This window comes from Saccopteryx bilineata, chromosome 1, assembly GCF_036850765.1.
Source record: "Saccopteryx bilineata isolate mSacBil1 chromosome 1, mSacBil1_pri_phased_curated, whole genome shotgun sequence".
Lineage (NCBI taxonomy): Eukaryota > Metazoa > Chordata > Mammalia > Chiroptera > Emballonuridae > Saccopteryx > Saccopteryx bilineata.
Window position 1 is genome coordinate 198,164,726 of NC_089490.1, and position 27,884 is coordinate 198,192,609.

Genomic DNA, 27,884 nt, shown 5'->3' on the forward strand with positions numbered 1-27,884 from the left:
AATGTTTACCAAAAACTTAAGTACTCTTATTGATCAATGTCATCCCATTAAATTTAATTTTCTAAGTACATTTTTTAAATAAATTATATATAAAATATAAATTATATATAAAATTTAATAAATTATATATAAAAATAACTTCTAAATTTAATCAAAGATGCCTTACACTGCCACCATGATTTGTAACCATAGTGCCTTTTGTAAGTCAGCGTTTCTTTACACCAGCTCTCTTTTTAGACAGAGAAGTTACTTGATAAGTCACATTTACCAGCACTAATGATTAAATGGAACAGCATAAACTAGAATTGAACACCATTTTATTTACAGCTTATTTTATAGTAGTATTTTATTAAAGTATACTTTACACATAGTAATATCACAAATCTTAAATACAGCTTGAGGAATGTTGACAAATGTATACAGGTATATACATACCGTCATCCAGATCAAAATACAAAACATTTCAACCACCACCAAAATTTCCTCATGCCCCTGTTCCAGGCCCTTTGAATCCCCTGCCCCTACACAAAGCAGTTGTGGTTCTCATTCAAGATAGCCTAGTTTTGCCTAGAATTAACCTTCATAGAAGAAGAATTATACAGTATGTTGTATCTGGTTTATTTTTCTCAGTGTAATGCTTTTGAGATTCTTCTAGGTTGTTGCATGTTATCAACAGGCCATTCTTTTTTATGATAGTACTCCATTGTCTGTCAGTTTATCCATTCTCCTGTAGATAGAAATTCGATTGTTTCCAGTTTGGTACTGTTATAAAGCTCTATGACCATTCATTTCTTGATTGTGTGTGTGTGTGTGTGTGTGTGTGTGTGTGTAACTGCTGAATCATATGGTTGGTATGTATTTAACTTTACTAGAAATTGGCAAATGGTTCCCAAGAGGTAGTACCATTTTACATCCGTATTCACAGTGTAGGAAAATTAAATTTACTCCACAGTCTCATTACTTTTTGGCATTTTCAGTTTTGTTTTTCCAATTTTAGCCAGTTAGCCACTGTGTATATTTTGTAGTTTTAGTCACTCAGTGGTATCTTGCTGTGGTTTTAATTCACATTTTTTTCAATGGTAAGTGAGATTGAGAGCCTTTCTATAGATTTACTGGCCTTTTGTATATTTTTCTCTGCAAAGTGTCTGTTCAGTTCTTTTGCTCTTTAACTGGCTTCTCTTTTATTACTGATTTTCAGTTCTTTATACATTCTGAGTATGAATCCTCCATCAGATGTGTGTATTTTAAGTATTTTATCCCTATCTGTGACTTGATTTTTCACATTCTTACTGGAGACTTTGGGAGAGAAGCTTTTAATTTTGATGAAGCCCAGTTTATATATTTTTTCTATTTTAGTGAGTGCTTTTTGTGTCCTATTTGAAATTTGTCTCCTCCAGATTGTAAAGATTTTCTTCTGGAATTTCTTAATTTTTCTGTAGGATGTTAGATAGAGGTCACATTTCTTTCTTTCTTTCTTTCTTTTCATGTTTTTCCAATTATTCCAACACCATTTGTTAAAAAGACTATCCTGTTCCTTTTAAATACACTGGTACATTTGTCAAAAATCAACTGACTTTATGTAGTTCTCTTTCTGGTTTCTCCATCCTGTTCTGTCATTATATTTGACTAAATCTGTGCCAAGGTCATACTGTCTCACTACTGCTGCTCAATAATGTCTTGATTGAGGTAGCATAAGTCCTCCAACTTGATTCTGGTTCAAAATTGTTTTGGCCGAGGCCCTTTGCATTTCCACAAAAAATTTGAATCAGCTTGTCAAGTTCCACCCAAAAAACCTCCTAGGATTTTTAACTGGGATTGCACTGATTCTACAGACCACGTTGGGGAAACAAATCAGACAGTTGATTCTCTCCTATATAGGTAAGTAATCCAGACGGATTCCTCTTCTGGGCTGTTTCGAACCAAGGCTGTGTGTTGTCTTTGTATTCAGCTAACCCTGGGTTGGCTCCTCTTTGGCGCAATGTAGCTAATGTGTTAACTCAGGGATTCATTCTGCAACTCAGGTAAAGGAGGTGGGAGAGCCAAGGACAACAGATGTATGGCTGCCCAGTCTTCCATCTTTTTTTTTTTTTCTTGTGGGAGAGACAGAGAGAGTCAGAGAGAGGGACAGACAGACAGGAAGGGAGAAAGATGAGAAACATGAATTCTTCGTTGTGGTTCCTTAGTTGTTCATTGATTGCTTTCTCATATGTGCCTTGACCATGGGCCTTCAGCAGACTGAGAGACCCCTTGCTCCAGCCAGCGACCTTGGGCTCAAGCTGGTGAGCTTTGCTCAAACCAAACGAACTCATGCTCAATCTGGTGACCTCAGGGTCTCGAACCTGGGTCCTGCACATCCCAGTCTGACACTCTATGCACTGCGCCACCACCTGGTCAGGCCCAGTCTTCCATCTTTAAAGCATCTTTTCTTGAGATCCCCACTGAACACTATATACTTAAATCTCAGGATATGAACTGTTTTATAGGGCCATTTCTATCTGCAAAGGAATCTCGGAAAATACAATTGTTGAGCACATCCCTAAAAATGAAAGTTCTGTCAGTAAGGAAGAGGAGAAAGTATGTTAGTGGGTAGGGAATTAGATATCTGTAAGTAATAAAGGTGCTTCTGCAACCCTGCTAATCTCTGAACTGAGAATGCTAGAGCAGGGCCAGGTTTGGTGGAGAGGTTCACGGATAATCTATTTGATGACTTCAAGTTCTCTTCTAATAGGAAATTTCAAAGTTGTAGACCAGGAATTTTGATGTTCGCAAAATAAAATGAGTACAATTCACACATTGTTTAATAGCATTAAGAAAAATGGTATTTCTTTATAAATAAAAGCAGAAGCTGTTACCCAAACTCCATCCTTTCTACAAAGTAAAAACAGTCATAGGACAGGAAAAACAGCAGGTTAAATAACACATGTATCTTAATGATACCTTTACAGATGTGGCTCTCCTGTTCAACTGAAATAGGTTATTGTTTTCTACCCGTTTTAAGACTGGGTGAAAGATTCTGAGTAAAAAAATAATGTAAATTACAGGGAGTTCAAAAATCTGCAAAAAAGGCATTCCTGTCTCAGGCTGGCTGAGGGTTAGGGAAGTGGGAAGGGAAATCATAGTTTGATTCACAGAGGCAGGAATATTCAGGGTAAGGGTGATGCAGAGCTCATAAAAGAACTCACTGACATTAAATGACTTTGAGAAAATGTTTCACTCTTTAGATACAATCATCAACAAGCTTTCCATTTCCTTAATTTATACACAATTTTCCAGAGATATACTTTATGAAAACATTTATCATGGCAAGGTTGTCATGGTATCTTGAAAGAGATTATACTTGGTATTGATTTATCTTAAAAGGCATAGAGAAGAAATGATTATATGGTCATCTGCTATATTCTTATACACCACATTTCTCTGTTAGCCACAGGTCAGATTCTGGTTGTTTCCATTCTTCTCCATGCACTGTGTTAAAATTGAAAGGCTTGAAGTATTCCAGACGATGGCTAAATGCAAAGAAAAAGAAGGTGGGAATTGAAATGAATTATGCATTTGTGAAATAGTTGTCCTGAAGGGCTATTCATTCTGTCACAACTGTGATCGGACAACATTCTATTTTAAGAATACGAAAGGTAAGATCTATTCTGTATGTATAAGTGTCTCGAGTTAGCTCTCCAACAGGCATTCTGAAAACATTCACCCACATCCCAAAGCACCCCCCTCTAAATTCTTACAAATAGCTGCCTCACAGCTGAGAGAAATAAAAATCAACCATCAAAACCTGAGTCATTCCATCTAGCCATAAACAAAATCATATCATAAAGATGATTTTAAATTTCAACTTTGATATGGTTTATATCAGTCACCTAAGCAATTGTTTTAAAAAGTTCCAGTTCCACAGATCAGAGCAGTGGTTTTCAACCAACAGTCTGCACACAGGTGCTGGTCCTCCAGAAATTTCTTGAGGCTCTGTGACAGTGAAAACCACTGAATTACAGGATAGATCCCTTTGCCAAAGCAAAGGAGGTTACAAGAGTGTTTGAGGGTTAATCGCGGTTCTTTCCTTCCTGGGAACACCATGTAACCATTAGGGAAATTCTTACTGTGGCTTAACGAGAAAAAGGTTGGACTACATACTGCATGGAACTCGAACTCGGCTCTGCAGATGCTCGCTCTGCCTCGGCCCTAACCTGGCCAGCGGTAGAATCATACTTCTAGCTGGGCTAAGCCTCCGATAAAGTATCAATCAAGGAGCCCCCATCCGGAGATGAGGGCCCTGAGTCACTGGCATCTAGACTTCGGTCCCATTCTGCTCCCCTGGCCATTCTGATGCAGGTGGGGCCCCAACTGTCATTCCCGAGGAAGAGGTTAAGGAACTGACAGCGCAGGGTAAGAGAGAAGAAGAGAGAAAGAGGTTAGTCAGAAAGTGCCGAGATTGGGGAGTGAAGCAGAGGGAAGAGAGAAAGGGGGTCAGGCAGAAAGCAGGTAGAGGTGAGAGACAGGAAGGCAAGGTGGAGAAAGGGCTCAGCAAGAAGGAGAAGGCAGACAGGGAGCGGAGGGACCACCCCGCCCACCCGGCACACAGAGGCAGGACGGTGGGTCTGTCCTGGTGCGCAGCCCACAGGGGCATCTCAGGGAAGCTCTTCTGATCACACAGACTGAGCAGATGGCCCTGGCCACACAGAGAGCATATGGGGACCTGCAGAGCAGAGGCCAGCTTGCCCCAGGACAGCGGCCGGCTTTCCTCCTGCTGGGAGCAGAGCTGGCTGCAGCGCATGGAGCATTCATAGGGCTTGCCAGGAGCTCGATCTCCTAAGCTGACAACTCCAAACGGGTAAGACTCAAACTGGGCAGGCGTAGGAGCTGCCAGGGCTCACATGCCTGCTGCCCCACAGGGGCCTGGGCTCTGGTGATAAGTCCACAGGCATAGCTTCTGGGGTCCCCACACAGAACATGATTGCTAATGGTGGGATCCCAAACCATGCTGTCCCCATCACGTATTTATAGTTTATTCCTAATGCTACCGGTCTGGGTACAATTTACCAATTAAGTGTCATTTTTCTCATAAACCGTGTCGCCTAGAAACCTAGGTGACACGTTTATCCTTGAGTTTACCATGGGAAGCATGCTAGATAGTGAACTAAAGGTCAGATTCCCAGGAAGCAAGGGGAAGGATTTATTACCCCTCTGTTCACACCAGGAATCTGGATGCCTCTCTCTGGCCACGTAGCTCCAAAAGGGATCATAAATGAATCCGCAGCACTACATCTATGCCAGCAGTTGCAATAGTCACCAAGCGAGACTTTTCTCACACTGCGATGGAAATGCAAGTTCTGGGCGTACAGCAGGGAGGGAGACCGAGTCTGTCCGCACTCAGTCTGGCGAGGATGTGCAGAGGACCAGCAGGGAACACAGCACCCCCCTGGGTGCTTGGACGCATATGTCTCCTTTGACTGAAAAATGGTATTGTTGCTCTACCAAGAATGAATTTCCCAAAAAAACCCACACAGTTGGAAGGTCCTCATTTTCTTTCCACTTACAAATCAGGTTTCTGTCCCGGCTGCCGCTCACTCTGAGGCACAGGGTACAGAGCTTCATAGCTTCTTTTATCTTTCGATCCATGAATTGCAAATAAATTGAGTTTTGTCACATTTGGTGGAAAATAACTCCAAGGAAGATACGCTCGGCCCTCCCATTTTGTCTCTCCTCTGGACACTTCGAAAGACAGAGCAAGTTCTCACTGCAGAAACAACGGGAGAAATCGAAAAGGCAAATGCAGACTTATACTTTAAACATATGTATTAGATAACAGATATACATCTATCTTCTATATGGAAAAATTTTGTAACATATTCTTATTTACTTACTTTCCACACATTTCTTCTTCCAGATAATAAAAGCACCAGATGCTGTCCGTGGCTATCAAAATTTAAATTCCTCATGAGTGTTTGAAAGAAACAAAGTATTTTCTCCGCTAATCTTCATATCTGCAATGTGTATATTTGTAACTGAATTTCCAGATAATTAAAAGATGAATGACAAATATTGAGCTATTAGAGGAAGTATCAGTGTGTTCAGTGACTGAGAAATGACATCTTTGAGTTTATCATTCTGAAGACAATTATAGTCAAAAGCTACACATGTTCAGATTGCTTTTTATATTCTTAAAATACAAAATTATAGAAAAGACTTCAGTTGATTAGACAACGCAAAGTATGCAAAGGGGCGGGGATACCATGGTGCTTGGAGTTTATAATAAAACCAGTTTCGAAACTAAAGCACCCTAAGGGAAGCCGGCACCATCTTCCAGGTCTGAACCCAACAACTTCACTGAAGGTTATTTCTATAAGAGAACCATCTTGAAGCTCATTAGGCAGTCAGAAAATACAAAATACAGGTTGTCTAAAACCCTATTCGTCTGCCTTCTGTGTTTTCCTGCTTTCCACCATTAGTTCAGACACCAATGTCACATTTTCAAAGAGAAACACAATACTTCTTTGAAAGGAAACTCAAATAAGAGAGCATAATTGAGATGAGCCAGGTCGATGAGAATCAAAGACTTTCAAGTAGTTTACATGAAACAAATGTATTGTCTCTGGAAAAGACTTTATCTAAACACTTCTATGCAGACAGTCTACTGTGAGCTTCTCAGGGCGGGTTTCCCTCTAACAGATGGCAAGTGTTCTCCCCCTCTACTTATTTTTATGGTTATTATGCAAGCTTAAGAATATCCTAGGAGAAGTGAAAGTTCTTGTAAATTAAAACAACAATATTCTCCCTATTACTTTCCTAGAGATTAATTAACTGCACAGGAGTTGATTGCCTGGAGCAAAATCATGATTCTTGATTACTGTCTGTCCTGATGTATAAGAAACCAAACTACTTTGAGGACTTTTTCTTTAACTTTTAGAATTTATTAATGTGTACATAATGGTTTTTATGTAGTATCTTAGTAAAAGAGAGTCTAATTACCCTACTCATCCAGTGCTGTCATTACTTTATGAAAACAAATTGATAATTTTATCTAATAAAAGTAAAACTAAGGAGAGAACTTTAGAATTCCAGTAGATCCAAGTTCTTTACTGTCTTTGTAGACAAGTTATAAATCTATTTGCCTTAGTTTTCTTGTCTGTATGGTAAAATTAATCACCCAACAGGTGAAATTCTTTTCATCTCATTTCATTAGGTATAGGACAATTAATCATATTTTTCAACAAAAGACTTTGTCATGTAAATTGAAGGGTATACACAAAGATATATGGTTATTCTTCTAAAAAATATAATTGTGAACAGCTAGATTTTCTACATTAGCGTTTGCAAAACATCAAAATAAGGGAAAAGAAAATGTATCTAAAATCTCAAATCAATTGTTTGGGACTCTCTGCTCAGCCTACACTGGGACAAAGGCTATATTGGGTACCGAGAAGCATTTCAATGTCATTTAAAATTAATAATCACAATTCAAAAAATATTTCATTATTCAATATTTTACTAATTTAAAATTTGTCATAATATAGATGAGTGGTAGGTAGAAATATACTTTTTCACATCTATAGGGCAAAAACTGTCAACCAGACATATCTATGAATATGTCTCCTTTTATTTCTGAATAGCCAGTACATGATAATGCAAATTTATAGATTAAATAGTGAGTTTCTGCTTTATAATAATTTTTCATTTTGCAAAAAATTGTTTACGATTTTATTTAAAAAGACCAACCACAGAGTAAAATGAAAATAAAGTCAACATAATATATTTAAACATTTACAATATTTATGTTCTAAACATATATTTTAAATCATATATTTACTTGAAAATAAGAAATAAGACATAATTCAGATTAGCATTTCCCCTACTTTGTTGGAATTAGTGAGTTTTTAATATGAGTACATAATTTATAACCAGAAAACAATGTGTGCAAATTATGTAGTAATGAGTTAGAAAAAATTTTTGTACTTACAGGCAAAGTTCAACTTCTAAATACTGTTCAGCTATGTCATTCAAGAAAAATGCTTCTACAACTTTTAAAAAGAGAGATATGACATTTGAGAAATTTAATTATGCTTCAACAATAAATAATTTCTTTAATTTTTCAGAATATAAAATAAATTACTATTTTTAATTATAGCTCTATCCCTAATAGGAAAATAGATGAAGAAACTAAATAGACATTGCTTGGAAATAAATCACCATCAAATTTTCCCATATCAGATTGCCATAAATTAAAAAGATTAATAAAGCCTAGTGCTGGTGAGACTGTAAAGAAATCAACATGATCACAGAGACTTTGAGCCATTCACTTCTTCCAGGAATTTATCCTAAGGAAATCATCAGATAACTAAAAAAAAAAAGAAGAAGTAAATATAATGCTAACCATCAAAGTATTGCTCAAAAATTGGAAAATAAATGGTTACCTCCTAGTATATAGGGTTATTGCCTATTATATAAATACAAAATAAATAGAAAAATATAAATAGGAAATTATATAAATAGAAAAATATAAATGGGAAAGCTAGTACATAAGTTATGGCATTGATGTAGTCTATGCAGTAGATGCTAATGCAGCCATTAAAACCAAAAACACAGTTCGATATGTTTGATATGAAAAGATACCCATAATATTTGATAAGTAGGCTACAGAGCAATAACCAAATTCGCAAATAAGCAAACCTTTCAATGTGTTAACAAGTGAGGCTGCAGGGAGAGTAAGGGCCACGTCATGGAAATCTCACATAGAAATCATAGTAAGAAGAGTAACACTTATCCTGGGAGCCGTGGAAGCCTGAAGAGGTGTTGAGGAAGCTGGCTGGTGAGTTTAAACTGTTATTTTGGCTAGCTCACTCTGGCTGCCAAGCGGGAAGGGTGGACAAGGCTGATCTGGGAGGCTCTGTCCTGGCTGGGGTAAAAGGTGACACTGGCCGAACAGAGAGCAGAGCAGAGATGGTGGGGACAACAAAGGGCACTGAACTAGAGAAATATGCAGGAGGAGCAGTCTGTAGGACTCTGAGTAAACCCAAACAGGGAGAGTGAGAGGTTATAGACGGGGAAAATCTCCCAGTTCTGGAGTCGGCGATTTGATGTATTGGAGTGAACAAGACCGGGCAAGTAGGGCAAGAAGCAGTTTTATGAGAGAAGCGGAGTTGCGTTTGGGACTTGTTAAGTGAATACGTCTCACTGGTGTGTATACCAATGTGCACACCAGGGGATGCTGGGATACACGAGCTCTGTATCAGTAAAAGCCAACATATGTTTAACATTTGCCTAATGAACACTGACACAATATAAGCTGTACAGATGGTATAGAGAAAATGAACATTAATTGGAACTAGAAGAGGCATCAAAGGTTTCTTTGAATAAATGGAACCTGATGTAAACCTTGAACTATGAGCATTAGAGGCAGGGGAAACAGAATGAGAAAGGTACTGGGTGAAAACACGCACGGACACTAATACCACTGAGAGCTCAATTCACGAGTACCCTGCAAGTTTATAGGAAGGGTTCGAACTTTATCTCAGGGATAGTGATGGTCTGTGATCTGGGGAACAGCGTCATAAAAATAAGTTTGAAAGCCTATTAGGACACATTACAAGGGGATCATATAGCAAACCTGAAACTGTAATTTCATGGTGTCTTTTAACCTTCATTTGATACGTGAGATTACCTGTCAGTACATATAAAATAAAAACTACACTTCATGTTGAAGTTGATGGTGTTTCTAAAATAAGTAAAACACCCCAAAACTTCCATAAAGAAGGTAAGGTTAAAGCGGCAATCTAGACATTTGAAGACAAAACAGGGATGCTGAACTCTTCTTAACATAGGTAACAGTTAAAGAACATACGGCAGTAATTTAGGAACGTGGATTTGTAATTGACATCTTTCACTGTCCCAGAGATACAGCTGAGTCACAAAGGTGATGCTGGGAAAGTCAGAATGAGAGATCGGTAGGAAATATCACATGCTGTACATGTCAGTCGCTCAGAAGCACTCACTCTCTCACAGTAAGATAAAATAATAGCTCTGTGAGAGGTTATTATAAAAAGATTTATGTTTGCAATAAAATACAGTACTTCCACTTACCTTCATAGTCCCACAGTTCATGGAAAGGCTTTCCTGGCTCTCCACGTGGGGCTGGAGGATCATTGAAAAATGGAGCACTGACTCTCAACAGCACTCCTCCGCCACCTGGATTCAGCCGGACACACATCGGTTCATGCTTCACTGGGACACCATCCCAAGTGTGCTCAATTTTAAAATCCATCTTTGGACTCTAAGTAAAAAAAATATATATCAATATATTCAAACAAACTCTTTAACCATCTACAAATGTGTCCTTTTGTTAGAAATAAAAATTCCTGCCTGACCAGATGGTGGCAAAGTGAATAGAGCATCAACTTGAGATGCTGAAGATCCAGGTTTGAAACCCCAAGGTCGCCAACTTGAGCACAGGATAGAGACTTGAGCATGGGATCAGAGACATGACCCCATGGTCACTGGCTTGAGCCCAAAGGTCACTGGCTTGAGCAAGGGGTCACTGGTTCAGCTGGAGCCCCCCCCCCAAGTCAAGGCATGTATGAGAAGCAACTAAAGTGCTGCAACTACAAGTTGATGCTTCTCATCTCTCTTTTCCTGTCTATCCCTGTCTGTCTCTCTCTCTCTAAAAAAAGAAAGAGAAACGAAAACTCCCATGCCCAATAGCAAGCAGACGGCAGCAGAGTGACCAGAGCACAGCTCTGAAAAGTCCAAAGGCCATTTGTGAGATGGCAAATCATGGACACTGAGCTCTACTATACAACAGATGGTTGGATTCTAAAAGCTTTGAGACTTTAAGTATAGATCCAAAATCATTTTTAAAACTATAATTAAGTCCACTGCAGAAACCATTCATGTACTTGACAACTATAAGCGTCATGAGTTTATATACATCACTCTTTGTCACTACAGTAAAATGTGCAGGTGTCTGAACTATTGGACCACCTGGGAACAAAGTTCTTTATAATAAAATTCAATTTGATTTAAAAAAAATTATAAATCAGCAGAAGCATTGCTGTTATACTCTTCTTTTTAGCTAAAATCCTTTTTTCTTTTGGGGGGAACAAAGAGAACTTTAACCATTTGAAGGTTAGTAAACTTTAATATTGTCTTCTTTGGTCTCAGGGTATAGGTTATAGATTTTCTTAGTCTATTTCAAAGTTTAAATGATGGCAGAATATTTTCTTTCTTTTTGATAGAGAGAGAAGCAGGGAGGGAGAGAGAGACAGGAACATTGAGCTGCTCCTCTATGTGCCCTGACTGGGAATTGAACCGGCAACCTCCATGCCCTGGGATGGCGCTCCAACCACCGAGCTATCCTGACAGGGCTTTCCCCCCCCCATTTTCAAAGGCTGAAAAGGCAATAACTAAGCAAACGGTCACTAACACTTAAAATATCAAAAATTGGATAGACTAAGTACATGACACAAGAAGTATTGGCACTTCACATTCTTTAAGGATTAAATGAAAAGACATTGTATTATTTTAATAAAATTATATTTTGTTGAAAACTATGAATTGGGCATTTTATTAACATCATCTAATTTAATTTTACAAGAAACTTGCAGATGAACTATTATTATCCTCAGTATAACCAATGAATGCACAACGGAGTGGAACAACAAATGAATGTTTCCCTTACCCCACCCCACTCTCTCCCTTTCTCTCTTTGTCTCTCTTTAAATTAACCAATAAATAACAAACTTAAGCCCTGGCTGGATAGCTTAGTTGGTTAGAATGTCATTCTGGAGCACAGTGGTTGCTGCTTCAATTCTCCAGTCAGGGCACATACAGGAACAGATCGATGTCCCTGTCTCCATCTGTCTCTCAAAAATAAATATATATATATATATATATATATATATATATATATATATATATATTTCTTAAAGTTCAATTTAAGGCTAGGTCTCTTTAAAGAGTATGGTGACTACCTCTACTTTCCTTTATATTATCTATGCTGAACATTTCCAAAAAGTCAGAAGGAATATTAGAAACATTATTGAAAGAATATATTAATGCAAGTTAATCATCACCCTATTATATAATTTTAATATTGGCTGTTAAAACTTTCTTAAAAGAATGTTTGGCCCTGGCCGGTTGGCTCAGCGGTAGAGCGTCGGCCTGGCGTGCAGGAGTCCCAGGTTCGATTCCCGGCCAGGGCACACAGGAGAAGCGCCCACCTGCTTCTCCACCCCTCCCCCTCTCCTTCCTCTCTGTCTCTCTCTTCCCCTCCCGCAGTCGAGGCTCCATTGGAGCAAAGTTGTCCCGGGCGCTGAGGATGGCTCTGTGGCCTCTGCCTCAGGCATTAGAATGGCTCTGGATGCAACAGAGCGATGCCCCAGAGGGGCAGAGCATCGCCCCCTGGTGGGCATGCCGGGTGGATCCCGGTGGGGCGCATGCGGGAGTCTGTCTGACTGCCTCCCTATTTCCAGCTTCAGAAAAATGAAAAAAAAAAAAAAGAAAAAAAGAATGTTAACTGTTAATTCTGGGTTTCTTCCCCACATTTTTAACTGCTATTCTTCAAACTATTCATTAAAAAAAAGTAAAAAATAATTTTAAATTACTTTCATGCTTTCCTGGTACTATGGAAAGAACTTAAAAAGGAAATGAAGGAAGAGGAAAGAGACAGAAACTTGGAGCATTAAAAGCTTAGGAGTGGGGGGAAAAATCCATGAAGGTTAAAAGAAGGAAGTTATGGAAATGGTGTTTTCTCAACAGAAGGTTTTGCAAGGAGAGTTTCCAAATTCCTCTCTTCAGAAAACTTTCTTCAGTTTCTGTAAATTTCTACAAAAATTATGTAAAGCCAGTGGCCGCAGCCACTAACACAGCCGCCTGGCCCATGCAGGTTTGCACTGGATTCGGACAGTCGGTGAAGAAACAATGGAGCCAAAAACTGGTGGGCCATCATCCTTAATCCTAGCTTGCACCCGGCGGACAAGTAAAAACACACACTGGGCTTCAAAACCCACTCACATTCAGTGCTCACAAAGCTACTGACTTATCTGAGTTTCCTAGAATCAAAGGTTTCTAGCTCACCAGCCTTATTCTCCTCAGTTCCCCATCTCCTTCCTTATCCCAGATACAAACTCTACACAAACTGGCATCTCACTCAGCACTCCGCCATCTTGGCTGCTTCTCCTGGCCACATGGCCTCTTTCTGCTCTGCTCTCTCCTCTAATCATCCCAGGAACCAAGAGTCCAAGCTCCTGTTTTGTCCCCATTTTATAGTGTAGAAATCCAAACCCTTAATCCAATATACAAAATAGGGAAGTCTCTAATACAAAGTCACTTTCTGAGGCATGATTGGATTGTACCACCCCACATCAAAAAGGGTGGGAAAGGCTTAATCCCAAAACCAAGCCCCAGGCTACAAGGATTCTCAACACACATTAATATCACCTGGGTGACGGCCTCCTCGTGGGCAGTGTAATCTTTAACAAAGTGAGCATAATACATTTTATCTGCCCAACAATCGGTAAAGAAACAAAGGAGCCAAAAACTGGTGGGCCATCATCTTTAATCCTGGCTTGCACCCGGCGGACAAGTAAAAACACACACTGGGCTTCAAAACCCACTCACATTCAGTGCTCACAAAGCTACTGACTTATCCGAGTTTCCTAGAATCAAAAGTTCCTAGCTTACCACTTATTCACCTCTGTTCCCCATCTCCTTACTTCTCCCTGCACAAACTCTGCACAAACTGGCTTCTCTCTCAACACTCCACCATCTTGACTGCTTCTCCTGGCCTCCTCCACGTGGCCTTTCTCTGCTCTCCTCTCTGCTCTCTCGTCTAATATTAATCTCAGGAATCAAGAGCGCAAGCTCCCATTCTGCCCCCATTTTATAGTTTAGAAATCAAAACCTTTAATCCAATATACAAAATAAGGAAGTCTCTAATACAAAGTACTTCTCTGAGGCATGATGGGATTGTACCACCCCACATCAAAAAGGGTGGGAAAGGCTTAATCCTAAACCAAGCCCCGGGCTACAAGGATCCTGCCTGCCCACAGCCCACAGAGACATACATTAATATCACCTGGGCAATGGCCTCCACGTAGGCAGTGCCATCTTTAACAAAGTGAGCATAATACATTTTATCCGCCAAACAATTACTTTCTAGTTTCCATCCCCCACAGCTCCCATTAAAAGAGAAAAGAGGAAATGAGGAAGTCTAACGGAGAGTGGGAGTAAACTGTGCCAGCAGGAGGCAGCTGCTGAAGAACAGTCACGGGAGAAAAGGCTGAGGACAAGGCTGGGCGAAGGTGCTGGGAATAAGAGCGAGGAGGCAGATGGAGAGCAGAACACAAACCCAGACCGGGAAGCGCTGCTCAGTCTGCCTCTGACTCCCTCCTCCCAGCCGGGAACACGGGACGCAGCCTTAGGCTCCACCCAGCTGCCACACCTCGAGGGGAGGGACTTGAAGGACTGAAGCTTGATTTTCCAGGATGGAAGAATGTTGAAGGACCACCAGTGAACAACGAAAGACTTTTAATCATTCTCCTGAAGTGTGAGCGGTTTTCTAGGAGAAAGAGGAGTAACTCTGCAATATAAATCCCGTGCAACGATTTGAAAATCAACTCTAAATTATTAATATTAAAATAGAACACATACAGTCGTAATTCACTAAATGCAACTGAAGGCTAGCTGGCTATATATGGCTATATAAGCCAAACCTGGGAATTATATTATACTAGCTATAAATAATATTACCCCAGCTGTCAATTATGTTACTCTATAGGGATACATCGGCATAGTGGTGAACAATTGTGATAATGGGACCAGACTGCTTGGATTCCCAATCCAGGCTCTTTCTGATTGTGATCATCAGCAAGTTATTATAAAATAAAATTGAAACTGCACTTACCTTGAAAAGTTTTTGTGCTCTGAACAGATAGCTTGTAGAGTACCATCCCAAAGTGCAGAGGTTGCTGGTTTGATCCCTGGTCAGAGCACATACAGGAATAAATTGATGTTCCTGTCTCTCTCCCCCTTTCTCTAAAATCAATACAATAAACATTTTGAAAAAAACACGAAAGGTTTTTGTAGGAATTCAGTTGTGATGTATATAGATATATTACATATTACATATTACATATATATATAAATTATTTACAACAGTGTCAGGCACAGTATTCAAAAAAATGTTATCTATTTATTATTAAAGTATATAGGTTTTCTTAAAGAAAATATTTTTGTTCAGATTATTAATCCTATATGTTTCTGAAGTGGTTCTTTTTTTTCTTCTCCAAAAGAGAATAAGACAAAAAGCAGCTCACATGGAAGCATACACTTGAGCGTCAGGTACTTTTGAGCTGTATGAGTCATAAAAAGGGTTTCCTTCCTTTCCAGAAGTCTATATACATGGCACAAACAAGTGTTTTCTTTTTCACTTAAAATATGGGCACTGGTATCATATTAGCCGACACAGTTTCGCTGCCACTTTGTTACAATGCACAAACACTAAAAAGATCAGATTTCTTCCATTAAGAGGTTCATGTAAACTCCACATAGGCCACAACTTTTCTTGAAAATGGTCTATGAGAGCTTTGAATTCCTATTTTCACCAGTTTTGCTTGTGGGATGGGGACGGGGGCAGGGGGGGGGGGAGCGGTTATGGTTACGGTGATGTTCCTAAGGGGAGGAAACCATTCCAGGGGACCACAGTGAGCTGACAAGCTTAGTGAGGAGCTATCTATGTGTGATTTAAACAGCAGTGAAAAGCAAAAGTCCTAAAGTGTTCTTTGCCTGCTTAGTAATTGTTGGTATGAGTGTTTTCATAAAAGGAAATATCAACTGCGTCCTTTGGTAACACAGAAAAGGCAGATTTTTAAGTGGCTCTATATCTTAACCTCACTCTGCGATAACGGAGTAGTTCTGCATTGCTCCACATAAACTACGGACTGAAATTAGAAGCAGTAAAAGTTTCACCTTTTTACAGTGTCATTTTTAAAGCATATGTGGGATATATTTATTATAAATTGATCAAAAACTTGCTTTTTTCCTGAATTTTTAAAAATTTTCCACTGATTGGGAGTGGGGAAAGAGAAGTGTCAATTCATTGTTGCACCGAGTTGTGCACTCATTGGTTGCTTCTCCTATGTGCACTGACGTTGGCCCATGACCTCAGGGTGCCAGGACACTGAGCCACCCATTCAGGCCTTTTTTTCCTAAAATTGTTGATGTTTACTCAGTTATGTGAGTATAAAGGGTTATTTTCAATCCCATAATACTCACTTAATTACAATCTTTAATTATAGTTTTTAAAAATCTACCCTATTGTTCTACTTGTTATATATCTGGTCATATAATAAATTCATTTCAAAGTTTGTGCCAGTGGGTATTATCGGTGCGTGTTTTTTTTTTGCGGGGGGGGGGGTGCATTTTTCCAAAGCGTTTTGAACTGAAATGGTTATCTTATAGAAAACTAGACTGTGAGACAGGATAGTATGACTGACCCTTGAGATGATAAAATATGGTTAAATGTCCTAGAGATACACAACATGGGTCTGGTTGTGTTAGTCTCAACTAGCCTCGCAGTTTTAGCATTTCTCAACCTATTTTCCTTCACCCAGCACAATGTGGACTTCCTGTTTCTATATAGGATTCAATGTATTCTGGAGGGGCTCTTTGCTTTCACCAAAACTAATATATCTTATCACCTTTTAGTGTAAATGTAGAGTCAAGCTTATTAACTACGTGCCTGATGCCAACTTAAACCACAATATGACAATACACAAGGTTCAGATGTAGGAGAAGACACAGCGAGTCCTGAGGGAAGCAGGGAAAGTTCATGTAGAAGATCATACAGTCACTTTTGAAAAAGAGTTGGAGCTTGCACACTCAATTTCTCCTCCCTACAAGTTTCCATGTTAACTTCATGGCTGCTAAAAACCAAATAAAACTCCATCTTCACTGACTCAAAGCTAAATTAAACCTTTTTATGGTTATTAGATAAACCTCCATATTTAACAGCCAATTTTTTGAGAAAGGGACCATCTTATTATCTTATTAGTATGGAGAAAGGCCATAATGGGACTTTGAATACCTAATTGGACACAGTTGAATGAATTTTTTAAATTTCTTAATGCATTCTGCTAAAATAACTTAGTATATATAACAATGAGTACAGGACAATAAAACTTAACTGTTAAAGAGAAAGACAAGCGGAGCTACATCTATGACATGTCTACTTAGTGTAGTCCAGAAACACACAATCTATTAAAAAGCACTAAAACTAGTGGCTAGCTTCAAGTTAACATTTTTTATTACTAGTACTGAAATATCCTCCAATGTTAACTTTGGGGGGGGGGATGATAGGGTTTAAATCCAGGCAAAATCAATTTTTAATAATGGGAATTATATTCCAGCCATTCATGTAAAGTTTTTCCTAATTCTTTTCTTGCAAAAAAAAGTGTCAACTTTTGTCGCACACACCCCCCCCCTTTTTTTTTTCCTGAGGAACAAATTTATCTTTAAAGAAACAACTGCTGACTTTGCAGAATCTTCGGAGAACTTCTAGCTACATGCCTCATTGCCACACAGTTCAATATTTGAGGGCAGCTGTACCCTTTCTCCAAAGACCCACGAGGGGCAGGACGGTACTTCGTTTCTGGAGATTTCCGAGTCCTTACTCAGAAATCCTCCACGGGGTGCCCGCCTTGGTGGTGACCTCCGAGGACACCAGACGCAGACCCCGGGGTTCTTTCCACCCACCGGCTTTGGGGACCAGGTTCCCCCAGTGCATAAGTGCTACCTGTCCAAGATGCAGGGGAGCCTAAAACATGTAATTAAAGACCTAGCTAGGTTTACATTTTAGGTGTTTCCTTTAAAAAGAATCAAGAAGAAGAAGAAAACAGTAGCGGGGTCCCACCACCCGAAAGTCGCAGGCCCGCCCGCTTTCCCGCCGCCGCTTAGCTGGCTCAGACGGCTGTGCCGTGTCGCGCACGTTCTCAGCACCAACTGGTTACAGAGCCAATAGCGCGCGAGGACTCCGGGCAGCAGCGTGATGACAGGGGCGGACGCCCGCGTGATGACGCAGGCGGCGTCACCGTCTCCAAGGAGCGGCCGGGGCACCGCTTTCAAAGTCGCAGGGCGCGCCGAGTGGACTTCCGCCGCTGGCCTCGGCGGTCCTGAAGTCGCTGCTGGCTCACTGTGCGAAGGACGCCGCCGCCAGGCTGCCCGCCGGCTCCCTCCGCGCTCCCCCGGGCTGGCCCGACTCGACTACCGAGTGGCCCGTGGGACGCCCGCCCGTGGCCGGCGTGCCCGGTCCCCTCCAGGCTGGGATTGGTGTGAACGTGTACAGAATGCACTTGGCGGGCCCCCGCACACCTGAAACCTGAAGTGTCGGTCCCGAGCCTGGGACTCCGCTGGGCTGGGACTCAGGAGCGGAGGCGCGGCTTCTCTTGAAGCCGCGTGAGTGGGATGCTGATGACACCGCTTGCCAACCTCCGTAGCGTCACAGTAGTTTGGTTTTCCCGCACGGTGGGCTCTGTGTCTTGTCGAGGAAAGTGAAGGTGGCGAAACCTCCAAACTCACATGGCATCCCGATGGCCACAGATCCCGACTCAGTGAGGGAGAAAAGTAAGCTTCGTATTCCTTTTTTGAGAATTCTTCTGTGTCATATTGAATGTCATCGTGGACCCACCGATATTTTTTGAATGCCTGTTGGGTGCGTGGGAATGCGTAGCAGTTTGAAGAAGTCATCTGCAGAAGAGGCTTGGTGGTATACATGCGGACGTGTAAATACTCAGAGATGCCTTACGCTTCCCTAGGACTCGACCAGACACTAGACGTGTTCCTTACGCTTCTCACCTGCTCTGAGGAAACTGCAGGGCCAGGGCAGGAAAGGGTTTCCAAGTCTGCAGTTAGAACCTAGAGGCACAGCTCTGGCCATTTGTTCAGAGGATGTTTACTGAGGTCCTCTTTTTTATTTTATATGTTCTAGCGCTTTACAAGCATAGCTGCTACTAAGATGAAGAAGACAGTTCTACCCTCCAGGAATTTAATCCAAGGAGAGAAATACATAAATTCCATAAATGCACCGCAGTGGCAGCAACTGCCAACTCCTTGGCCTTGGTTTCTTCATAGGGTTGCTGGCATGATTTGATGAGTGTTGAGATAGGTACAGGGCTTAGTGTAGTATCTCACACACAGAGGTAAGCCAGTACATATTAACCAGTACAGGCTTATTTATTAATTGTGGTCAAGGAAGGTGCCATTGGGCTGAAATTTGAAGTACTAATATTGACTTCAGTGGGCACCTCAAACTGAACAGTACTTGTGACACTGAGGGGTTAGGAATATGCTTAGTAATATGCTTGCTTAGTAAATGACTTGCAAGGTTGGCTTGCATGGAATATGGTATGTGTAGAGAAATGACAGGTGTCACTGAAAGGGAAGGACAGGGCTGGGCGATGAAGGGCCTTGTCTGCTATGTGTTAAGGAGTTTGGACCATTGCACAGGTTCTGGGAACCACTGAAAAGAAATCAGTTGAGAATAACATGATCAAATTGTGATTTGGAAAGCCCAGGTGGCTGTTATGAGGAACATGCATTATATAGCACAGTGCAATTAGGTGGCTGGCATCCAGGTTAGACATGAACTAAAGTTGGTACACTGAGGTTGGAGATTAGGGGATTTGGGAGAAGGAGATAGAGGGAACCAAGTTTTTGGCTTGAGCAACAGGGAAGATGGGGCTGGGGTTACGATAGGTTCCATTTTGGAAGCATATGGGAGACCAGTGGTGGAGAACTCAGCCTCTGGATTCAGTCTGTCTTTGACCTTGGGCAAGCTACTAAGCTTTTCTGTGTCTCAGTTTCCTCACTGTAAAATGGGTATAAATAGCACATTAACCCTCAGGCAGTCTTGTGAGGGTTAAATGAGATGGTACAAATAAAACATAGTGTCTAGCACATAGTAGGTGCAGAGTGTATATTTTGCGTAATGATACTATAACGTTAGCATTATTTCTTCGGTTTGAAACGGGACTGTCTCCCACCCCATAAGGAGGACCAGCTGAACACCATCTGGGTGGTATGGGACATGCGCTGAGTGGAGGAGTCTGGCTGGCAGGGAGAGTACCTGAGGCAGTCAGAAACTCTGTTTCGTGGGAATGAGACAGCCAGATTTCTTTGATAAAACTGAAGTCCAAAAACCAGAGAAACCAAATAAGACAGTAGAAGCATAGTAAATTATTTGTGGGAAAATGTGTGGTTATTTACTAGAGGACGAGTTGAGTGGCAGGAGAAAATCTCAGAGGGAGCAGAGGCCATACAGGCTCAGAGGTTTGAAAGGACAGTGCTTGCACAGGAAATTGGAGCATGATGGCAGGGTTTGCATGAAGAGGTGAGAGTCAGTGGATGTCAAGGACGCCCCACTGTTTCCTTTAACTGGACCTAGCATGCCTATAATAGCTGGTAGCTTCCCCTGTTAGATGAACCACCCAAACAGCTAGGTCAACGTAGATGGCTTGCCCTACTCCCACCGACCTCTGACCTTCTCTACATTGGCTTCTATTGATATTGGTGGTCTCTTTTCATTTTTTTCCATTTGGATTTGGTAGTGCGGATTATGGGAAGTGGGGATGGATGCGCTTTTTTTTCCTTTCATTGTCTTAACACTCTTTCATAGAGCCTTCTTCTGTTGATGAAGTTCAGTTCATCAATTTGTTTCTTTATTCATCTGTGTCTTAGTCAAGACAGGCTGCGAAGATTTTCTTCTAGTTTTGTAGTTTTGCGTTATAGATTTAGACCTATGACCCATTTTGAGTTAAATTTTGTACAGGTGGAGCATAAGGGTCGAGGCTCACCTTTTGGCAAATGGATAGATGCCCAATTGAAAAGAATGTCCTTTTGCCATTGGAATACCTTTGCACCGTTGTTAAAAATCAGTTGTCTATATTTGTGTAAATTCATGTCTGGACTCTATTCTGTTTTATTGATCTGTTTGACATTTTATAATAAACCTTAAAAATTACATAGTGTTAGCCTTCCAGATTTGTGCTTTTTCACAGTTGTTTTGGCTCTCCTAGGGCCTTTAAACTCCCATATAAATTTTAGAAGCAGCTTGTCAATTTCTATTTTAAAAACAAGATGCTTGGACTTTGTTTGGCATTGCATTGAATCTCTTCATTTGTGTAGGATTTATATCTTAATGATACTGTGTTATCTGATAAAAGAAAAGGTATATATATCCATTGACATATCTCTTCATTAGTTTCTCTCAGCAATATTTGATAGTTTTTAGTATATGGGTTTTGCACATCTTTTGTCAAGTTGTTCCCTGTTATTGCTGGTTTCGATACTACTGTAAATGGCGTTATCTGTTTAGTCTCATTTTGGATTCATCATTGCTGCTACTTGGAAATCATTTTCTTACCAATTGTACCCAGCCATCTTTCTAAATTTGCTTATTAGTTCTAGTAAGGTTTGTTTTTGTTTCTGTTTTGTAAAATCCTTTAGATTTTCTACCTAGATAATCCCTTTAGCTTGTAAATACAGTTTTATTTCTTACTTTCCAATTTAAATGCCTTCATTTCATTTTTTTGTCTTATTGCACCTCCCATATGGTGCTGAACAGAAGTGGTTGGAGTTGACGTCCTTATCTTTTTCCTGGTTTTAGAGAGAAAACATCTGTCTTTCAAAATTAAGTATGATAACAAGCTGTAGGTTTTTCATTGGTGTTCTTAATAAGTTGAGAATGTTCCTTTCTATTCCTTTTCTGAGAGTTTTATCAGAATGGATGTCAGATTTTTTCAAATTATTTTTCTGCATTGATTGAGATAATTTTTTTCATTTTTAGTTTGTTAATAGGGTGATTTACATTGATTAAATTCCAAATGTTAAGCTCCCTTTTGGGGAATAAACTGCTCTTGGTTTTGATGTATTATCCTTTTTATACATTGTTAAATTTGATTTTCTAATAGATTGTTTAAAATTTTAACATCTGTTTTCATAAAGCCTTTTTTTCCCCCTAAGATCTGTCTGGTTTTGGTAACAGATAATGCTGTTCTCATAGAACCACTTGGAAAATATTTTGTTTTCTTCAATATTCTGGAAGAGCTTATATAGAATTAGTATTATCTCTTCCTTAACTGTTTGGCAGAATTCACCATTGAAGCCAGTGAGACCTAGAATTTTCCTTGTGGAAAGATTTTAAACTACCAACTCAGTGTTCTTAATAGATGGAGTAGCTACTCCATACTCTGTTGTGTACTCGAGAGAAACCCTCTGCCCCTCTCCTATGTCCAGGGCTCTGTCTCTGTGCAGCTCTCTCTCCTGTTCTTTGAACTCCCTATATTAACTTACTCGGTCTCTATTGACCCAGCTCCATCCCCCTAACTCGGAGAGTCTGCTGGTTTCTGCCTGCCTTTTTTCCTGCCTGCCCCATGGCCTGGAAAGTCAAGTCCTTAAGCTGGGCAATCATGTGTCTCACCTTATTTTTTATGTCTCTCATATGTTTTCAGGTGTGTTTGTAGGTGGTGAGAAGGAAGTCCTTGTTATTTCATCCTGGGCGTAAGCAGAAGTCCTGTTCAAGTTGCCTTCTTTTCAAAGTCTTAGACACTGATCTCTTAGTCTACTGTATTCTTTGATGTAAGACCTCTATCGTTGCATCCTTTATTTCCTTTCATCTCTTAAACCCTGTACCAGTGTGCTCTTACTGCTTCTTACACAGGTTGTCACCACTGCCCATTAGTTTATCTGCTTTCTTGCCAGTAATCTTAAGATGAGGATGCCCCCACGTTTCTGCAGCCCTTGCCCGCCCAGTAATACCTTATCTGTAGGTCAGTTTTTGCATTTGCCTTTACAGTTCTCACACCCAACTGTTCAGTAACCATAGATTAAATGTCAGCTTTCTGGACAAGTGCCTCCACACATTCAAGGTTAAGTCATAACTAGTAAGTGATGCACTTGAATTTGAACCCAGGCAGTCTAGCTTCAGTGTCTCTGTTCTGAACTACTATCCAACAAAGACATTTGAAAGGAAGAAAAATTATAGGCCGCTTTCACTTATGCACATAGAAACTAAAGTACTAAAGAAAAATATTAATAAATAGAAGCCAGCTATGAATGTGTGTGTATTCATTCCCATATTATTGTATTTATACTGGGTTCATCTCAGCAGTGGAAAGATAGCTAACCTTAGAAAATTATTGAGTACATAAAGGAAGACCTACATTAATGGAAAACGTATCAAATTTATGCATTAGAACACGTAATGAAGTAAATATGTCAATTCTCCCATAAAGTAGTGGGTGGATTCAATGCAATCATGCATGCCCTGACTAGGGATTGAATCCACAACTTTGGTGCACCAGGATGATGCTTTATCCACTAAGCCACCTGGCCAGTATTTTCTAGATATAATTCCTTTGTCAGTTATATGTGTTGGAAATTCTTCTTCATGTCTGCAGCTTGCATTTTTACTCTCTTAACAGTCTCTTTTTGGTGAGCAGAAGTACTTGATTTTAATGTGGTACAGTTTATCAGTTTTTTCTTTTATGGTCAGTGCTTTCTGTATTCTGATTTAAAATCTTTGCCTAGCCTAAGGTTGTAAAGATATTCTCTTTGTTCTCTCCTGGGATTTAGTGTTTTGGTATTGACAGTTAGATTCTTCGTTTCACCTAGAATTGATTTTTATAGGTGAAGTTTTCCTGCCCCTGAGGATATCTATTAGAGCAGTGGTAGGTCAACCTGGTCCCTACCACCCACTAGTGGGCATTCCAGCTCTCATGGTGGGCGATAGCGATGCAACCAAAGTATAAATAAAAAGATAGATTTAACTATAGTAAGTTGTTTTATAAAGATTTATTCTGCCAAACTTAGCAAAAATCCAACATAAAGTACTTGGTAAGTAATTATTATTATATACTTTAACTTGCTATAACTCTGCTTTATAAATTTTATAAAGTAAAGTTACTTCCCTACTTTATAAATCACCATTACTGTGGAACTGGTGGACGGTTAGAAAATCTTACTACTAACAGAGATACAAAAGTGGACGGTAGGTATAAAAAAGTCGACTACCCCTGACTTAGAGAATGATTATTCTCTCTCCCACTCTGCTCTGGAGGACCCCTTTGGTGATAATTCTGGTGCTCATATATACAGAATATATTTCTAGATTCTCTCCCATTGATCAGTTTTGTTTATTCTTTTATGACTATCAAACTGACTAAATTACTGTAGTTTTATAATAAATCTTGATATCTGGTATAGCACATCTTCCCATGTTCTTATTTTGCAAAAATGTCTTAGCTATTCTCATTGTATTTCCACTTCTATTTTAGAATCAGCTTTTAATTTTCTGGAAAATCCTTATTGGAAATATTAATTGGATTGCACTGAACCTAGAGAACAATGTGGGGGAGAACTGACATCCTGACAAAGTCCTGTAAATGATGTGTATCTTTCTATCTATTTAGGTCCTTAATTTATCTCCTGAATGTTTCATAGTTTTCTACGCAAGAGTCTTACACATCTTTTCTAGACTTATTTGGAGATATAGATATTTCTATTGTACTTTAAATTATTTTTTAACTTTATGTTGCCAGTATATATAAATAGAATTACTTTTTGTATATTGACTTGTATCCAACAACTTTGCTAATTCTAATTATTGATTCTAAGAATTTATCTTTGTGTTCTTTTGGATTTACCACATACACACTTGTAACCATAAATAATGACTTTTTTTCTTTCAAGTCTTTGTTTTTTATTTCTTTTACTTGCCTTTTTGTATTAACTTACACCTACCTCCATGAGAGTGTGAATATATATCAAGAGAAGTTATCTTCTGTCATTCTCAATTTCCAAGAGAAAGTTTTCCACATTTTCACCCCTAAGTATGGCTGGCATTTGCTGCATGTTTATATAGGAACCCATTAACATGATAAGGAAGTTCCTTCTATTCCTACATTCCTAAAGCTTTATCATAAGTATATCTTGAATTTCGTCAGATGTTTTCATATAACTTTTGAGATGATTGTATTCATTGATCTTCTTTGGCATGTTTATTTTCTGTTTCTTTTGAGGGTGAATAATCTTTGTGATTTCCTCTACTTCCCACTCTCTGCATTTAATTTATGGCTCTTTGTCTAACTTTTGGGGAAGGATGTGTGTAGTTCATTGACCTTAGCCATTTTTTCTAGTATATGCAATTAAATCTATAGATTTCTCTATAAGCAGGTTTCAAGGTATTACATTTCACTACCATTCAGTTCACAATACCTTCACATTTATAATTCCTGCAATGACCTGTGAGTTATTGAAAAGTAGTTTTTTAACTTCAAAATCTATGGAGATTTTTCCCTTTACTTTTTTGTTCTCCATTGCCATTTAATTGAGCTATTTCAAATAACAAGCTATGCTTGGCTTCAGTCTTTGGAAAGTTGTTGAGAATCACCCTATTGCACTTTTAAATGTTCCAGATGACTGCTCAGTTGGGTAGAGCATCATCCTGATAGCAAAGGTGGCGGGTTTGATTTCCAGTCAGGGCACATATAGGAACAGATTGATGTTTCTCTCTTTCTCTCTCTCTCCCCCTTTCCTCTCTCTCTAAAGTCAATAATTTTTTAAAAAAGTAAATAATTTTTAAAATAAATGTTCCAAGTGACCTTGAAATAATGAATACTGTACATTTGTTGGGTGCTGTGTTCTACTGTGCATTAAAATTTTCACCTGTGTTTGTCGAGAACTCTTGGCTTTATTCTGGACCTTCTTTGCCATTGTCTCTTGCCCACTCCTGCTTAGTTTGGATTCTTTGTCTCGCAGTTTTTTCTCAGTGTGGAGGTTTATCCTGAAAAAGAATTTCAACAGATTTGAACAATTCTAAAGAATATGGCTACAGTTAATCGTTCTAACTCTTTTTACCTCTGTAGCAGGAATTTAAAAAGAAATGTGCAAAATATTTTTTGGTTCTGCTGACCTGAAGAGAAAGCTAGAGAGACTGAAAATTAAATTTTCTGAGACCACAAAAATTAATTATTTGCAGCTGCTCTTTTTTTTATTGGCAATAGTTGGTTTAGCTGTTCTTAAACTCTAAAGTGGCATGTTGAAATTAAAGATTCATTTATTTTGAGAAGCTGTGGAGACTAGTTTTACATTGGATATATCAAATAATAATTTTTTCATTTCTAGTTTTTATAACTTGAACATTACCCAACAAACTACAGATTGATTTGTCTTTTTTATTTTCACATCAAGGACTAAATGAAGTTATTAGAAGATATCAAATGGAAAATTTTTCCAAATATTCAACAGTACAGGTATGTAAATTAATTGAGGTCTAACAAACTGGTTCATTTGGGTTGTAAATATGTTTACATGGATATGAATCGAAATAAACTCTACTTTGGATTCTCCTCATGTAAAGTTACCTACAGTGCTTTGAAATTTTACTTACAGTTTTGATTCTTATGAGGAGGAAAGCTTGTTTTTGCTTGGTGAATGTAATGTCTTTGACCATAGAAATTGCCTTATCATTTTCAGGGTTGGCACCTACATATTATGCATATTGTTAAAATGTCTGTGTTCTAAAATGAAAATTTATTGTTTTAAAACATTCTAAAATTGTTTCTCAAGATATAGCCAGTTATAGACTCTAACTCCCTGAGGTCTCATAAATTATGACTGAAGCATTAGACAAACTAAAAATAGTAAATAATATATGACATTTTTTAATAGTTCTTTCCTTGGGTGTATGCAGTATGCACTGTGATTATAAATTGTTAAAGTCTGATGGTAACATACCAAGTAGGGACACATCCTCCCTTATTTAATAGTGTACTCTATGGTGAAATTATAGCACTTCTGATTTTCCAAAGGTGCACATTCTTCTCTTACATGTACTGTTCTCATAGTCATACAGTCATATCTCAGAGCCTATCTCTTATTCTTAGTGGTAGGCTATTGTTCCTGCCAAAGGTTCCTCCTACGCTCGACCATCTCCTGAGTGGCTATCTCAGGGCTCCACTCGTCATAGGTCTTGCCTTTCACTGCATGGCTTGCAGTAGTGAGAGGGGAGGTAACATGACAGCAATACGATGATGGTTTAACGTTTGAAAATAAATCAGTGTAAATCACCATGATGGCAGGAAAAAGAAGAAGAAAATGGCCTCTCACAAGAGATCTAGGAAATGATTGATAAAGTTCAGTTTCCTATCATGACAAAATAAATTTCAGCAAACTAGAAATAGAAAGAAACTTCTTCAGTTTGAAAAAGTACAAAAAACTAGATATGCATTGTACTTGATGGTGAGAGGTTGAAAGTTTCCTCCTAAGAATGAAAACGAGGTATGAATACATGCTGAAATAACTTTTATTCAGCATCATAATGAGTAAATATATAAAAAATGGAAAGGAAGAAATAACTATCACTATTTGCAGAAAATAAGATTGTATATGAGAAAAATAAAAAATCTTCTGATTGTCAGACTTAAATGAATTTAGCAGTATCTTTGGATACAAGGCCAAATTACAAATTTAGTTTTATTTCTATAAATAGCAGTATTCCAATTGACAATGAAATTTAAATAGTGATGATAACATGAAAAAAACATTAAATCTTTAAGAATAGTTCTAATGAAAAATATATGACTTGAAAACTATAGAATACTGATAAAATTAAGGAAGAATGAAATAAATGTAAGGATGTAATATGTTTATAGCTTGCAAGGTTAATTAATTACATTCAACAAAATTTCAATCAAAATTGTAGTAGGATATTTTTTTCTTCAAACTTCTCAAGCTGATTCCAGAATTTATGTACAGAAGGTCAAAAAGAACTAAGGCAATCTCAAGGAAGAGTAATAAAGCTGGAGAACAGATACTAGCAGAGGTCAAGATTTACT

The 27,884-nt window shown here is 39.0% G+C and overlaps 2 protein-coding genes across 2 annotated transcripts in view; one reads left to right on the forward strand and one right to left on the reverse strand.

Moving 5' to 3' along the window:
• Positions 1–390: 390 nt before the first annotated feature.
• On the reverse strand, positions 391–14,400 carry C1H4orf33 (chromosome 1 C4orf33 homolog). Its single transcript, XM_066233193.1, is given in 6 exon segments — positions 391–3,506; positions 5,541–5,740; positions 5,868–5,919; positions 7,961–8,021; positions 10,081–10,270; positions 14,345–14,400. Coding segments are annotated over 5 exon segments (600 nt in total). The 5' UTR covers positions 10,262–10,270; positions 14,345–14,400; the 3' UTR covers positions 391–3,400.
• A 3,703-nt stretch (positions 14,401–18,103) lies between these two features.
• Positions 18,104–27,884, forward strand: part of SCLT1 (sodium channel and clathrin linker 1) — a 98,512-nt gene continuing 88,731 nt past the window's right edge. The window contains exons 1-2 of the mRNA XM_066233206.1: positions 18,104–18,615; positions 26,233–26,300. Of these exons, the coding sequence (XP_066089303.1) occupies positions 18,582–18,615; positions 26,233–26,300 (102 nt within the window). The 5' untranslated portion in view covers positions 18,104–18,581. The remainder of the gene's footprint in view (positions 18,616–26,232; positions 26,301–27,884) is intronic.